General features: G+C 48.2%; 1 protein-coding gene across 1 annotated transcript in view; it reads right to left on the bottom strand.

Annotated features, from left to right (window-relative positions):
- Positions 1–8800: 8800 nt before the first annotated feature.
- The window catches only part of LOC142777007 (uncharacterized), a 29631-nt gene continuing 23568 nt past the window's right edge, over positions 8801–14863 (bottom strand). The window contains exon 4 of the mRNA XM_075881314.1: positions 8801–9342. Coding sequence (XP_075737429.1) covers positions 9259–9342 — 84 coding nt within the window. The 3' untranslated portion in view covers positions 8801–9258. The remainder of the gene's footprint in view (positions 9343–14863) is intronic.

Raw genomic sequence — 14863 nt, 5'->3', positions numbered from 1 at the left:
CGAGGCAAAACCGTCTCATTATTATGCGGCAAGTCGTGTACGGCTTGCTGGGCTCCGAAGATTTTCACCATCTGGCGTTTTTTTTAACATGCACTGGCATCACTCAGCGAAGACTCTTTTAGCCTTTCCTCGTCACGAAAATTCCACCGCCGTGGCCGGGATCAAACCCACGACCTTCGCTGGTTACGTGACTGTGCAGCGTATAACCACTACACCACCATGGCGGACATATATATGCAGAATTGATTGATTGATTGATATGTAGTGTTAACATCCCAAAACCACCATATGATTACGAGAGACGCCGTTGTGGAGGGCTCCGAAAATTTCGACCATCTGGGGTTCCTTAACGTGCAACCAAACCTGAGCACACGGGCCTACAACATTTTCGCCTCCATCGGAAATGCAGCCGCCGCAGCCGGGATTCGAACCCGTGACCTGCGGGTGAGCAGCCGAGTACCTTAGCCACTAGACCACCGCGTGGCGGGGTATATATATATATGCAGAAGTATGTCAAGATTAGTGAAACCCGGTGGGAGGTTTCACAGCTATAGCGTAGCCGCAAGGAGAGAATAGGGTTGAAGCCCCTCCCCCCCCCCCCCCCCTACCCCTCTCGTACCCACTCTGCAAATAATACCTGGCTACACCCCTGCATTGCACTCTGTACGGAGTAGCCTTTTGAAGAACCGAATAATGCGCACATTCCGACGGGAACTGCATAGTAAAAAAGGCTTGCGTAGCTTCAAGTATCAGCGTAGTGTCACTTTTTTTTTTACATCATATGCCCAGAAAGAGAAGGTGCGACAGGTTGCATCTATGTAAAACATAATTCACTTGAACGCGGCTGATTGTATTCGAAGCAGACCCACAATAACTTCGACTAGTAAAAACAGAACGCTTGGAAGCTTTCCAGATTAAATTACGAGTACGCCGAAGTAGTAAAGTGGCTGCAGCGCTCGGCTGCCGACCCGAAGGCCATGTTCAGATCCCCGCCATGGCGGCCCCATTTCGAAAGAGGCGAAATGCCGCGTATAGTGCGACGTCAGTAAATTTCCGGAGCCCTTCATTATACAGTGTACCTCATAATCGCATCATGGTTTTGGCGCGTAAAACCGCAAATGTTATCAAATATTAAAATATTATTCCCGAATTTTGTGCGATTCACTTAAATGAAGTTAACTATAAAATGGATACGTCGTTTTCCTCTACGAATTTCGATTAGGCGTATTATTCAGTTGATAAAATGTCAGTCGTGGAGTGTCTGAAGGTTTTTAAATTGCTTCAATTGCATTTCTATTCCTTTTTGTAGAACAGAGAGAAACTAAAAAAAAGAAGAAGAAAGAAAGAAAGAAAGAAAGAAAGAAAGAGGGCAAACGCATGAGAGCTGCTTCAATGTCGCAAACTGAGAAGAGCATGCAGTCCCCACTTTTAAGTGTCGTGCGCGAAGAAGTGTTCTCGCAGTTCATACAAAAGCGGGGAAAGACACACAACCGCTCCACGACATTGATCATGACAGATCCCGCGGCACTCTTGCACTTTGCAGGAGGTGTTGCGAAGTGCGCTTATATTTTTATACGTCGCACGTGAAACGCGGCGGCAGCGAGACAGAGAATCTTTAGGTGCTGAAGCGCCCGCGCAAAAGAAGAGCAATAGGTCGATAGCTCTTCATCTGTCACTATTAGGCCCTTCTTCGAGCAAATGCGACAATCCAGTGCGCCTGACTTAAAAGTGTCCTGCTCCCCAACTCTCTCGTTTCCTCATTTCGTGTGATAGAGGAACGCACGAGGGTATACGTACATTGCGCTCAGATCTTGAATGCGGGTGCACCAAATGTTAAAAAGCCCAGCAGCGAATTTCATTCGCTTTGTCATCCATTGCAGAACTGAATTGCAGATGACACGAAAGGATGTCGGCATATTCATGTTCATTCCGCGCTCTTCAAGGGACGCACTCTTTAAGACTGAGGATACCATTTTCCTGCCGATTACACCATCAACCGGCGCAGAGTAGCCAACCGAACTGAGTGGTTAGTACTCTGTTTAACGTCTCTGCCTCCCCCCCCCCCCCCTGCTTTTTTTCCTTTTCTCTTTCTAAGCAAATTTTAGTACGTGCATCTTTGTATTCTATAGCTCTTCACAGGCAACATCTCAAATCGGGCGCTCTATTCTGCCATATGTTTAAGTGCGTCAGCGCATGCATGTGTAACGAGAGTCATGCTGGAAAGTGCCTCTTGTGTGTTGGAAAAATTGTGCGGGGTTGTTATTCTGGACAATGTCAAATTCCACCATGTTGTCACATTCCGCCATCGATCGATGCTTATTGGCCCATTGGCCTGCTCTGACCTTTGTGATTGGCCTAAAATGCCGGTATTACGAAATTCGACAATATGGTGGAATTATTCAGAATAGCACCCCTACGAGCTTGCGAAAAAACTATTAGTAGCTCTAGCAATGTGGATGCCAATAAACAAATGAGAAAACATATAAGTCTCGGGAAGCAAACACGTTGTTAGGACTCGCACCGCCACCATCACTGTTGCGTAGTGCGCCGAGATCACGGGCTGCCAAGGTTGTTCGGTAGCGCGTTTCTCAGCTCGCGGCTGCTTCTGCGCAGAGCTGATAGACGAGCGGACAAAAACACGGCGAGTTAGGCCAGATTTATGTACAGCATAGAATAGAGGCGTTATATATTAAGAACTGGGGCCGACAGCTTTGGAACTCGAAGAGCCGATATGTCTTCGGGCGCTCTGACGCTGTCGTCTTCTCTCTGTCAGCATGCTTGGCATCGCGCCGCTTGGTTCTTTATAGGCCTCGGGTAACCCTCACGTCAGCAACGTCCAATCAGAACTGCTGCTGGTGGTGGCGTCAGAATCTTCCAATAAGGAACCACCGCTGGGTTGCACGCATGGACGAGTGATATTGCCACGCATTGCGTAAGACTCGCCAGACTGGATGGCGCCGATTGCATCATCGGGCTGCCATGGAGCCGGTGCGTGGAGGGAGCTTGCCGCGCGTTGCGTAAGACAGATCGGCGCCACCAGGCTATAGATGACGTCGTTGAGGTGATGGCGTCAGGCGGGCTCGCTCGCTGGCCTTGACACTGGTTGCCTTTGCAGAAGCAATGACGTTCGGTCGGGACTCCCAGGCATAACAACGTCAGCAATAATCGCCACTTCAGTGACTCAATATTTAGACTTGCAGGCATTGAAAAATGAGCGATGGTTTTTCAAAACACAGAAGCCTCATTGTACAATGTAATAATCGCATGTTTCTCGATATCATAAGTAACGTCGCAAACTATATGCATTGTATGCAGGGGGACGAAGCCTTGTTAAAAATGACACACCAACATATTTTTTCCTTCGTCTGGATCCCTCAGCGTGTCTGCGCCACACTTCAGTGCGCCACAAAGTGCCGCAGGGGCGGTATGCAATTCGCGCCACAGCATGTCGTCGTGCAAATGACGCCTTGAGAAGCGCGTTCTACTGAAACACAATTTAGATGTAAGCTTTCACTGACGACACCAAGTAATGCCACCGAAATGTCAATATATAGAGCGAGTTATACACGTAAGCGATGTTTCAGGGAAGGAGTTTTCGATAAAATGTGTTAGATAAATTTTTACCGGCGCCTGTGCCACGCATGGACATTTAAAAACGTTTCACTCGCACAGGTTGCACGCCTCTTTTAATTGTTAACATATTTACAGAAATGAAGAAGGAGAACGGATGAATAAGGATAGTAACAGCGGCCGACGAACACGATCATTACGTCGCTTTTTGTCGCGTCGCTCAATACGCTCACCGGCGGAGGGCGATATTCGGGAGCGAAAGAGGTGGGCATATCACAAAAATGCACTCAGCCAGTCGGAGCAGCCTGAAAAAATGAACCATTCCAAATGTCAGCGCTTGTTTACTGCTCATTCAACACGGGGGAAAAATGGTCTTTTCCGAAACAAATGCGCTTCGGAAGAATGTCAATAATGATTTTGTATGTCCAACTCTGTTCCCGTCGGCGCTCTCTTTTTCATTCGTGTTTCGCGAAGTATATATCTTCGAGGCAACCGACAGGTCTTACACAGCGCGCCTTCCTCTCCCTGCCAGTTCATTTCTTTATAAGCCTTGACAGCGACGTACGTTATATTTGAGCCATTTACGCTTCGTGGAAGCGATGACCAAGTAAAAAGATATAAGCGCTCCTTCTCTTTTTTTTTTCCTTGAATGACGAATAAAGAAAACGGTGGGTGGGCTGTACACATTTCTTTTATCGGAAAGCAATTCTGCGCAAATGGTCTTGTCCTCTTTCGATTTTGCGCCTCCCTTCCATAAATCTTTCTCAACAAGGGCACAGCGCTCGGGGCGGGGTACCGGGGAGGTCGGGGATTGGATTAGAGTAATGCTCAGCTCTGCCGGACACGAAGTGCGCTATGCGTCTGTCGCTCTTTGTCGTCCGTGTCGCCGCTGCAGCGAGGGCACCAACAGATTTTCGTCCGGCCCCACAACAGACGCTATAAACGAGGCACTCAGCCGCGACAAGGAAAGCTGCAACAGCGAAGGGGGACGGCCGATGATAAATTAGAACCTGCATGTGCATGATTCATGCGCCTGCGTGGGAGAAGGGCGCAGGTGCGGCGCCCTCGGGAACGTTGGGAGGAAAGCGTGCCCGACTGCGCAACCTCCCGGAGAGCTAATTCTTGCGGTTGCGAAAGGGGCGCGGAAAATTAAGCACGCGGTGCGCACCAAGAAGAGGTATGGACAGATGTGGAAGAATGCTTGTCGGCGTGAAAAAACCAAGCTGCACTCGACTCCGAAGGCATTATAGGTTCTTCGCGTCACTTCGCTCACTCGTTCTTCGCGTCAGATTCTCTGTCGAGAAGCGTCTGTTCTTTTTCCTTACTACGCGACCCTGTTTCTCTTATACGCCCCGCTTTGAACGCCTTTACCGCCCCAGACACTTGCACATCGGGTGCACGTACACCACACATACACGTTTCGCAGAGCAGGCGTCTCCATTGTTATATATATATATATATATATATATATATATATATATATATATATATATGTATATATATATATAAGGGAGAGAAGTGTATACCTGTACATGTCTGTACATAACAGACAGTAATGCCAAGGAATGTACAGGGGAAGTTATTAAAACCAATGGAATGTAAATACGAAGAAAGAATAATGGATGAAAGAATAACCAACTGTGAGCTATATATATATATATATATATATATATATATATATATATATATATATATATATATATATATATATATATATATATATATATATATATATATATATATATATATATATATATATATATATATATATATATATATATATATATATATATATCCCATCACTGCCGTCAATGAAAGAGTTAAGCACGTGAAATATGCGTTTTGGATAAGGATGACGTTTGAGATATGACGCGCGAAAGCACGGCCAGTTTCCCTCGTTCCTCCTTTTGTGTTGTTGTTATTCGTTCCTAGAAATTATATTCACTTCTGTCATAGAGCATGGGTCGGTGAAAATCCCGGCTGGAAGGAGAAATGGACTCGCGTCGTGAATTATTTTCAAAGCGATAGCCTGCTTACGCTTTTCTTTTTCTCCTCCTTTCTTTCTCTTCCGTTTCGCAAAATTTTCTCGCGCCCAAGGCAGCAAAACGCTGAAGACGCAAGTGCGCTGCGCCGAACTTATAGATGGCACACGTCATTTCTTGAGAGCGGCGATGCATAAGAAAGAGCGCCTATAAATAACTGGGCCAACAACTGTGCGATACACAAAGAGAAAGAAAAGCCATCGCCGATCTGATATACTAAATGAACAAAATTATATTTCATTTTCTACGCAATAAGCGAGGCCTGAAGCGAAGTGCGTTATCACAAGAGAACGCAGACAAAAAAAAAAGGTCGAATATTTTCAAATTCGATGTTCGCTAGAGCGGCTCAGCAGCTACGCCTCGCCTGCTGTGGATACGACGGATTAGGAAAGTGGAATATTACGATGATCGATGAGTAAACAGGATTCGCGCGGCCCGTATTACAGAATTCAGAGCCTTACAGTGTGAGAATGAACGCATCGAAACATCCGGAGGGTATAGCTCGCGCAAGAAGGACAGGAAAGAGCGCACTGCTGACACATATAGCGAAAGCCGCAACAAAAACCCCAGCAGGAGAGCCAGCTCGCGTTAACGGCGCAGCCTGCAGAAGGCGAGCCGAGGGCAACTTTTCTCGGGGAGCTGTCTTTTGCAAAATGCATTGTGTAACTGCGCTGCTCCTCCATTATTATAGATTTGGGCTGTGCTGAAAAACAGAGCCGATGATATCCTGTAACGAGAGCACCCTTGAGAAGCAAGCAGGCGGGAATGAATGACCGCTTCTAAAATGGGAGTAGGTATATTCATGGCGAAGTTGAGTGTGAGCGAAGGGAGAGGGGACGACCTTAATGCCCACACACGTACTTTTCGTACAAAACGGATTACGTAAGGTGTGGAGCTGCTAACGCATGCGAGGTCTTGGGAGGGAGACGAGGAGATCGGGATTGCTAGCGCGTTACGTTTCTCGAGCACTTTGCCTCGAAGTCACGTAATCCGAATTCGCGTGAATTTCGCATGCCAACGTGTATACAGCGTTTTTTCTTTTCCCCAAGTTTCACGTGTTGCTGCGCGCAATGTAGTTATGCCTGCCAATGCTGCAACATCAGTCGAAGCAATTTTGAAACTGCGCGTATATATAGGTTAAAAAAGCTGAATGCGGCTCATGCAAAAGAGAGAAAGAATATTTTTTTTTCTTCAACAAATTGTACAAAACAAAAGGAGAGTGAAGCAATGAAAGGTGAAGGAACAGGGGCCGTCATTGAGCTCATAACGCCTTCAGCCATAGTGAATGCAACCATGTAAAAACAACCCTTTTCTCGTAAGCAACGTAAGCAACACTTTTCAGTGTCAAGCCTCTTCCGTGTTTTGGTTGCTTGCGCTTTCACTCTGTACCATGCCAAACCAACAAGCCCAAACTACCCGTGTGAACACTGCACTTGTTTTTACGGTACCATCAAGAGCTATTTACTAACATTGGCAGGCGCAGTGTTCTCCAAAAAGAGGGGAATGGCAAGTTTACCACAACCCTGCCAGTTCCCCCTCGTTTGCCAAATGAGTGTATGCGAAATAGCGCCCCTCCTCCCCTCCCCTCCATCTGTCGAATGAATGAATGAATGAATGAATGAATGAAACAACTTTATTCACAGTCTAGCAAAGCTGGTTTGCTATGGGCCTCAGCCCTGGCCACGGAGCAAGAGAGACTAGTCTTGCTCCCTGAACGTGGACTAAGCATGCATTGGCCGCGAGCCCTTGGACTCGGGTGGCTTCCTCAGCTCGCTGCACGACCCAGAGTTGGTCTTCTAACGCGGAGAGTTCGTTTGTCAAGCCCGAAATAAAACAAGCTTCGCAATGATGAAGTTTATACTTCTCACAACGGCCTGGCTGTAGCCGCAGGTCGACTTTCCAGGAGTGAGTTCCAGGGGTAAATAAGGAATTTTCGAAATGAAACATGGGGGAGTTCTCGACCACCCTTATTGTCAATAACCAGTTTGGTCATAACCTTACACTTAAAAGAGTGAACAATGACGCGACAGGTGAGACTGAGTAAACGTAAGGGGCAGACCTACCCCCCCCCCCCCCTTGTCCACACAGTGCACACGTCCATGGTCATTAATCTAAAGAAAACACAGCAGTGCCCTCAGTAGCCAGTTTACTAGCCAGTCGAGGCGCCGTATGCACTTAATTTTAAGCAACGGTATCACTGCCATGGCACTGGCGTTGCGCTCTAGCAGGACCGACCGTCCCTGGGTATACACCATGAGACGGGGAGCTTTTTGCGACGCTCTTCAATCTAGATATTTATTGTCATCACGACGCATTCTGGTGTCTGGCGCTATATAGGGCTCGCCTCTGGTGAGAGCGGCACTATATAACGTACCACTCTTGCGCGGGCATTGAAAAAAAAAAAATCACCGGCCATGCACACTACTCGTTTAAGGGAAAGCTGAAACGTCCGGCCCCGGTGTTTAGCAGTGATTCAAGCCGACGTGGCGTTGAAGCCTTTCACAATTATTAGTTACATGTTCGTGCTTCCTAATGAGGTTAGACGCCCGTTGGGCTTGGGTTGACCCCAGTGTTTATTACTTCTTTACTTCACATGCCGCATGTTGTGCCTCACATGGTGATTACTGTCATGGAGATTACACACACACACACACACACACACACACACACACATATATATATATATATATATATATATATATATATATATATATATATATATATATATATATATATATATATATATATGGTGGGAGTAATTATTCAATGGCCCAGTTAGTCTTCGTGAAGGTATGGGATATGGCACAACGGGAGCGTTGTCAACAAGGATAAATATATTTATTTCCCAACAGTTTCGGGAGGGGGTCCTCCCTTCATCAGGGGATGAGTTATACCCTATACCGTTGTGCCATATATATATATATATATATATATATATATATATATATATATATATATATATATATATATATATATATATATATATAGTGTGTGTGTGTGTGTGTGTGTGTAGATTGCCACGGCTGGTAGCAGTGATACTATCAGCAGGAACGCGTGCTTCGACAAATAACGGTGAAAGTTTACATGAGCGTAGAGTAAAAACGAACAGAAACGTAGAAGAGCGCGTGTGAAAGCACTCCAGGGAATATTTAATTATACATACTCAGTAAATGAAAAACAAGCTCAGATGTAAACTAGTGAAGGCGTATTGCGTATAATTTCACAAGAAAGATTTCAAGTCACGTTCTGTTTTGTAACCCCATTACCAGAGGCAGCACCCCCCAAAATCTCGACTGCAAACTCTTTGCCACACCTTTCCACCGGCCCAGGACACGGTCAAAACACAACGCGCAACTTCCCCGCCTCCCTCTTTTTAACATTGTTTTAACATTGTTGTGAGGATGTTGCGACAATTCCAAGAACCTCTCTTATTTTCTGTATTACATACATAGAAAATGATATCACACCATGCATGTATAAAGGCCAGAGAATATACGTTAATAGGCTAACCATTGTGCATAGTGAACTATTATTTCAAGTAAATCAAAAAGAACGCAACAAAAAGAAACAATACGACTGCGAAGCAACGAATCAGGAACGGTAACATGGTAAGCATCCGTGGTAGCCACATATTTCGAGGAGGGAATCAAGGTTCTGGCTGACTGAACACCCTGATGTAGCATCGCTTCGCGTGGAAGTAATGGCTGTATCCTGCTAACCCCGCTACGACCTGCAAGATAAAAAAATTAAAAAGGCAATATGTGAAACTTTGCCTATGTCTTCGTGAAAACTGTCAATAACAGGACACAGGCACGTGGAACACACGTGGACATTTACCATGAGTTAAACAGCCCCTCTCGAGGAACCGCCAAAAACAATGATTACATAAACTGGAGTTCGGAAACGTCGTTCCGCCATAATTAGCAAATGAAATAGTCTTATCTTTCGATTATAACACACACACACACGCACGCACGCACGCGCGCGCGCGCGCGCGCGCGCGTGTGTGTGTGTGTGTGTGTGTGTGTGTGTATTTGTGCGCGCGCGCATATACTTACCTAGACATACACGTTAACACCTGGTTTAGGTTAGTCTCGGAAAACCCGCGAGACACCCCTGTGGTAATTCACACCTCTAATTAATAAATATTGAAATAGCTTACGAACGATACTGCTTTAAAATACTTGTGAGTAGACACGAGCATAATCAATGCAGGTAAGGCTCATAGCAATGCTGAAGATCAGTAGATAGGACAATAGGTCGGCAAAGTGGAACTCACTCAGAGTACCCAAGAAATATATCTTGCGCTTTGGACTTAATCGGACTCGGACACTCACCAATTTTTTGCTCAGTCTGACTCACTCGAACTCACACGCACTAAAATTTTCTTCAACCGGACTCACTCGGACTCAGACTCATGAAAATATTACTCAGCCGGACTCACTCAGACTCACAACTCGATCTGAGTCTGGACTCCGAGGGAGTCGACTCATGAGCGTGTTCACCGACCTATGCCCGGAACCTGAAGATGGGCGAGATATGCGTTGCCAAAGTTTTCTAAGAAATACACAACGTGCTTTATGCAGTAACTTGCGTGCTTCAGCGCATTCAGAAAATTCGTTTGTAAAGTCAAGTAAAATATGCGTGCATTGTTATCCCAAGTTTGACAGTGCTTATTTCACCGTTAGTGGTACTCTCGAGATTCATGCCAAGTGGCGGCGGTATGAGTTAGTTAAAAAGTAGGTAGTTAACATTTTTCGAATGGCGAGTTACATCGTGCATTTCATTTCCAGTATAAGTGCAGTACGCCTTCACGAGTAAGTTGGCGCAGTTGGTACGCTGTCTTTACGCCACGAGGTCCGCCCAAATGAACAATTTTATCTTAACATACCGTCTCCTATCTTCGGCCACGTTACAGTAACTGTATGTGGTCCCTACGTAGAGACCATATACAGTACCGGACGCCTTTGTCAAGCCGTGAAGCCAGCCTACGTCGCGAAGAAGACATTGACGCCAGTCACGAGCACCTAACAAGCCGCAGGCAGCAGGGTTTGCCCCCGGAGCACAGTTCACTACAAAACAAGGCTCGGGAGACCAGGACCATGACATCGACCGCGGCAACAAAGACAAGTGCTGCGCCACAGCCCGCGATCGCGATGCAGCAGCCAAGGGAACCACCGTTTTTCCGTGGGTCATCGTTTGAAGATCCGGAGACCTGGCTGGAGGCCTACGAACTGGTGGCCGCCCTGAACTACTGGGGCACAGAAGAGAAGCTACACCACGTCTACTTTTATTTGGAGGACACGGCTAGGACCTGGTTCGAGAATCGGGAGTCTGCGCTTCAAACATGGGATCTCTTCCGCGGTGTATTCCTGTATACGTTCAGGAGCATCGCCCGCAAGGAAATAGCCGTGACGCTGCTGGAAACGAGGGTGCAACTCCCGAATGAAAATGTTGCAATCTTCGTGGAAGAAATTACGTGACTTTTCCACCACTCTGACCCCGAAATGCTTGAGGAGAAATAAGTTCGTTTTCTCATGCGAGTGGTCAAGCAAGAACTCTTCGCTGGACTCATCTGAAACCCCCCGAAGATCGTCCAGGAATTCCTGTTGGAAGCAAGATCGATTGGGACGACGCTGGAAATGCGAACCCGTCAGTACAATAGGCGAATGATGGAAGACAAGCCAAATCTTGCTTTCGGCTCTGACGACCTTCGCGAAACAATACGAGCGGTCGTGCAGGAAGAGCTGCGTAAATTGTTGCCGGCCTCACAGCATCCCGTCGACCCGATCGCCGCCTTTTTACGCCAGAAAATCCAGCCACTTTTCCGGACACCCGAACCAACGCAGCCTGAGCCACAAGCCATGAGCTATGCTGCTGCAGCCCCACCGTGCCCGCCTTCCCCCACGCTCACACCAAAACGCCACACCGTCGCACTTACGTCACCAGACGCCACCACCACCACCGACGTCCTACCTTTCACCAGCGGGCCAGCGCAGCGCGCCGAGGAAAACAGACGATTGGCGGGCACCTGACAATCGCCTGCTCTGCTACCACTGCGGCGAGGCCAGAAACACCTATACCGCCGTTGCCAGTACCGACAAATTGGTCTGCGAGGCTTCGACATCAACGCGCCGAGCCCACAGCGGTGTGAACGACCACATCACATCGCCGACTACCTCGCGGTAGCGCAGTCGACACCCCGACGACCTTACCGTTCGCCGTTGCCAGGCAGCTACGCCTCACCGCATGGCGGGCAATACACCGGCTCGGTTCAGGGCCGATCTCCGAGCCCCTACTCGGAAAACTAAGGGCAGCAACCGATGGAGGTGCGGTTGCTGTACGACGAACTACCGAAGATCCTCCGCCGCCGACGACGCGGCCGCCACGAAGTCGAAAGCACCACCGCAAGAAAAAAAGAGACTTGACGTTGAACCTTCACCGCCTGCGGAAGACATCACGACGCAACGTGGAAGCAACGGAGCAAATAGACGTAGCCCTGACTTGACGCCAAGACCCAACCGCAACGCACGACGACGAACCAGCGACCTCGACGAGTGGCCACCTCGTCACTGCTCTCGTCGATACTGGGCTCCGCCGCGGTGGTCTAGTGGCTAAGGTACTCGGCTGCTGATCCGCAGGTCGCGGGATCGAATCCCGGCTGCGGCGGCTGCATTTTCGATGGAGGCAGAAATGTAGTAGGGCCGTGTGCTCATATTTGGGTGCACGTTAAAGAACCCCCGGTGGTCGAAATTTCCGGAGCCCTCCACTACGGCGCCTCTGATAATCATATGGTCATTTTGGCACGTTAAACTCCCCATTTCAATCAACCGTCAATACTAGAGCCGACTATTCCGTCGTCAGTGGGTCTTTTGCGACGAAGTTGAAGAAATGAGGACTGCGTGGCAAGGCCCCGAAATCCGGACCGCTGGAGGTCGCTTAATAACGTAGACTAGAGTCTGCACAGCAAGAATCACCATCATTAACCAGACTTATCCTGCAAGCTTTGTTATCATACAAAATTGCTCCAGGGATGTAATACTTGGAATGGACTTGCTAAGTCAACGCGGCGCTATCACCAATCGGAGGTCTGAGTCAATCACACTAACCTCAAAAAAAAAAAAAAAACGCTGCCGAACGCTACAACGCCAAGGAATAACGCATTACATGTGCTAGAAGAGCACGTCACCGCGCCGCCTTTCTCCGGCGTCGTCGTTTCTATTGGCACCAAAAAAGCCGAAAACTTTGAAGGCGTCGTCGAGGGTGATCAGTACCTTCTTCAGAACTGTCAGATTTGCGTCACAAGAGGCATAGCTGAGCTGCGTGACGGCAAAGCAAAGGTGGTGCTGACAAACTTCAGTCACGAATATAGGCACCTCAACCGTGGTCCGGTGGTCACCCACATCGACGAATTCGTAGAAGCGAGCAATTCATTCTCCCTCTTTGACGCTGCCGATGCGACTTCAACGAAACGAGGTGCCGAAACAGATTTCGATATAAACCCGAGCCTTTTTAAGTGCAAGCAAGACCAGCTCAAGTCCCTGCTCTTGCAATTCAAGGGCTGCTTTTCGTCATCATCGCGAATTCGACAAACCCCAGTCGCGAAACATCACATCATAACAGACAAAAGTGCGCGATCAGTTCGACAAAACCTGTACCGAGTCTCGACGCGTGAACGCGACGCCGTGAGGAAACAAATCGACGAAATGCTACGCGACGACATCATTCAGTCATCCAAGAGTCCGTGGGCGTCACCCGTGGCATTAGTGAAGACGAAAAACGGGAGCCTACGTTCTTGCGTCGATTACCGCTGCCTGAACAAAATCACAAAGAAGAACGTGTACCCTCTCCCACGAATAGACGATACACTGAACCGTCTCCATAACGCACAGTATTTTTCTTCGATGGACCTCAAAACGGGCTATTGGCAAATTGAGGTTGACGAGAAAGATCAAGAGAGGACGGCCTTTATCACATCAGGCGGCCTCTTTGAGTTTAAGGTCATGTCATTTGGTCTTTGCTCGGCGCCTGCGACGTTCCAGCGCGTTATGGACACTGTGCTGGCTGGGTTGAAATGGCAGACTTGCCTCGTGTACTTGGATGACGTCGTCGTGTATTCCTCCTGCTTCGGCGAGCATCTCCGACGCCTTGAAGCGATACTTCAAGCTATCAACACCTCTGTACTAACCCTGAAGCCAGAAAAGTGCTGCTTTGCGTACGAGGAGCTGTTGTTCCTGGGACCCGTGATAAGCAAGTCTGGAGTCCGTCCCAACCAGCGGAAAACATCCGCCATCGCTGATTTTCCGCTGCCCGCTGACAAGAAGGTTGTACGCCGATTCCTCGGATTGTGCGCCTATTACAGGCGTTTCGTCAAACGTTTTCCACAGATCGCCAAGCCGCTAACTCACCTCACGAAAAGTAACGTCGAATTCAGGTGGGAAGCGGCACAAGAGGAAGCATTTCAGGCACTTAAACGACCCCTCCTAACACCACCGATACTTGCGCATTTCGATGAATACGCCGAAACAGAAGTACGCACCGACACAAGCAGCGTCAGACTCGGCGCCGCTGCTTTGCGGTGCAAAGGACTGGCGGCATGGAAAAGGTCATCAGTTATGCTAGCCGGTCGCTATTCAAGGCCGAGGCCAGCTATTCCACAACAAAAAAGGAGTGCCTTGCCATCATCTAGACAGTGTCAAAGTTTCGCCCCTACCTCTACGGCAGGCCTTTCAAAGTTGTGAGCGACCACCATGCCTTGTGTTGGCTAGCTAACTTGAAATACCCTTCTCGTCGCCTCGCACGATGGAGCCTCTGACTTCAAGAATTGGACGTGATCATCGTTTGCAAGTTTGGAAGAACACACTCTGGCGCCGACTGCTTGTCTCGTGCCCCCGTCGAACCACCGCTGCCCGACGGCCTGGATGAGGAAAGCTTCTTAGGAACAATAACTGCCGACGACTTCGCCGAGCAATAGCGAGCTGACCCGGAACTCAGAAGCCTTGTGGAATACCTCGAGGGTAGCAGCACGACTGTTCCGAATGTTTTCAAGAGAGGACTAGAGTCGTTCTTCTTGCGAAACGGAGTTCTCTTAAAAAAGAGCTTCTCGCCCCTTCGAGCCAACCATCTTCTCGTGGTTCCTTCAGCAGTGAGACCAGAAGTACTCGAGGCCCTGCACAACGACCCGACGGCTGGACACCTCAGTGTTTCCCATACGCTCGCAAGAATACAAGAAAAGTAATACTGGCCACGAA

Source organism: Rhipicephalus microplus, chromosome X (genome assembly GCF_043290135.1).
Source record: "Rhipicephalus microplus isolate Deutch F79 chromosome X, USDA_Rmic, whole genome shotgun sequence".
Taxonomy (NCBI): domain Eukaryota; kingdom Metazoa; phylum Arthropoda; class Arachnida; order Ixodida; family Ixodidae; genus Rhipicephalus; species Rhipicephalus microplus.
The sequence above is the reverse complement of the archived record's forward strand: the minus strand, read 5'-3'. Positions and strand labels throughout refer to the sequence as shown.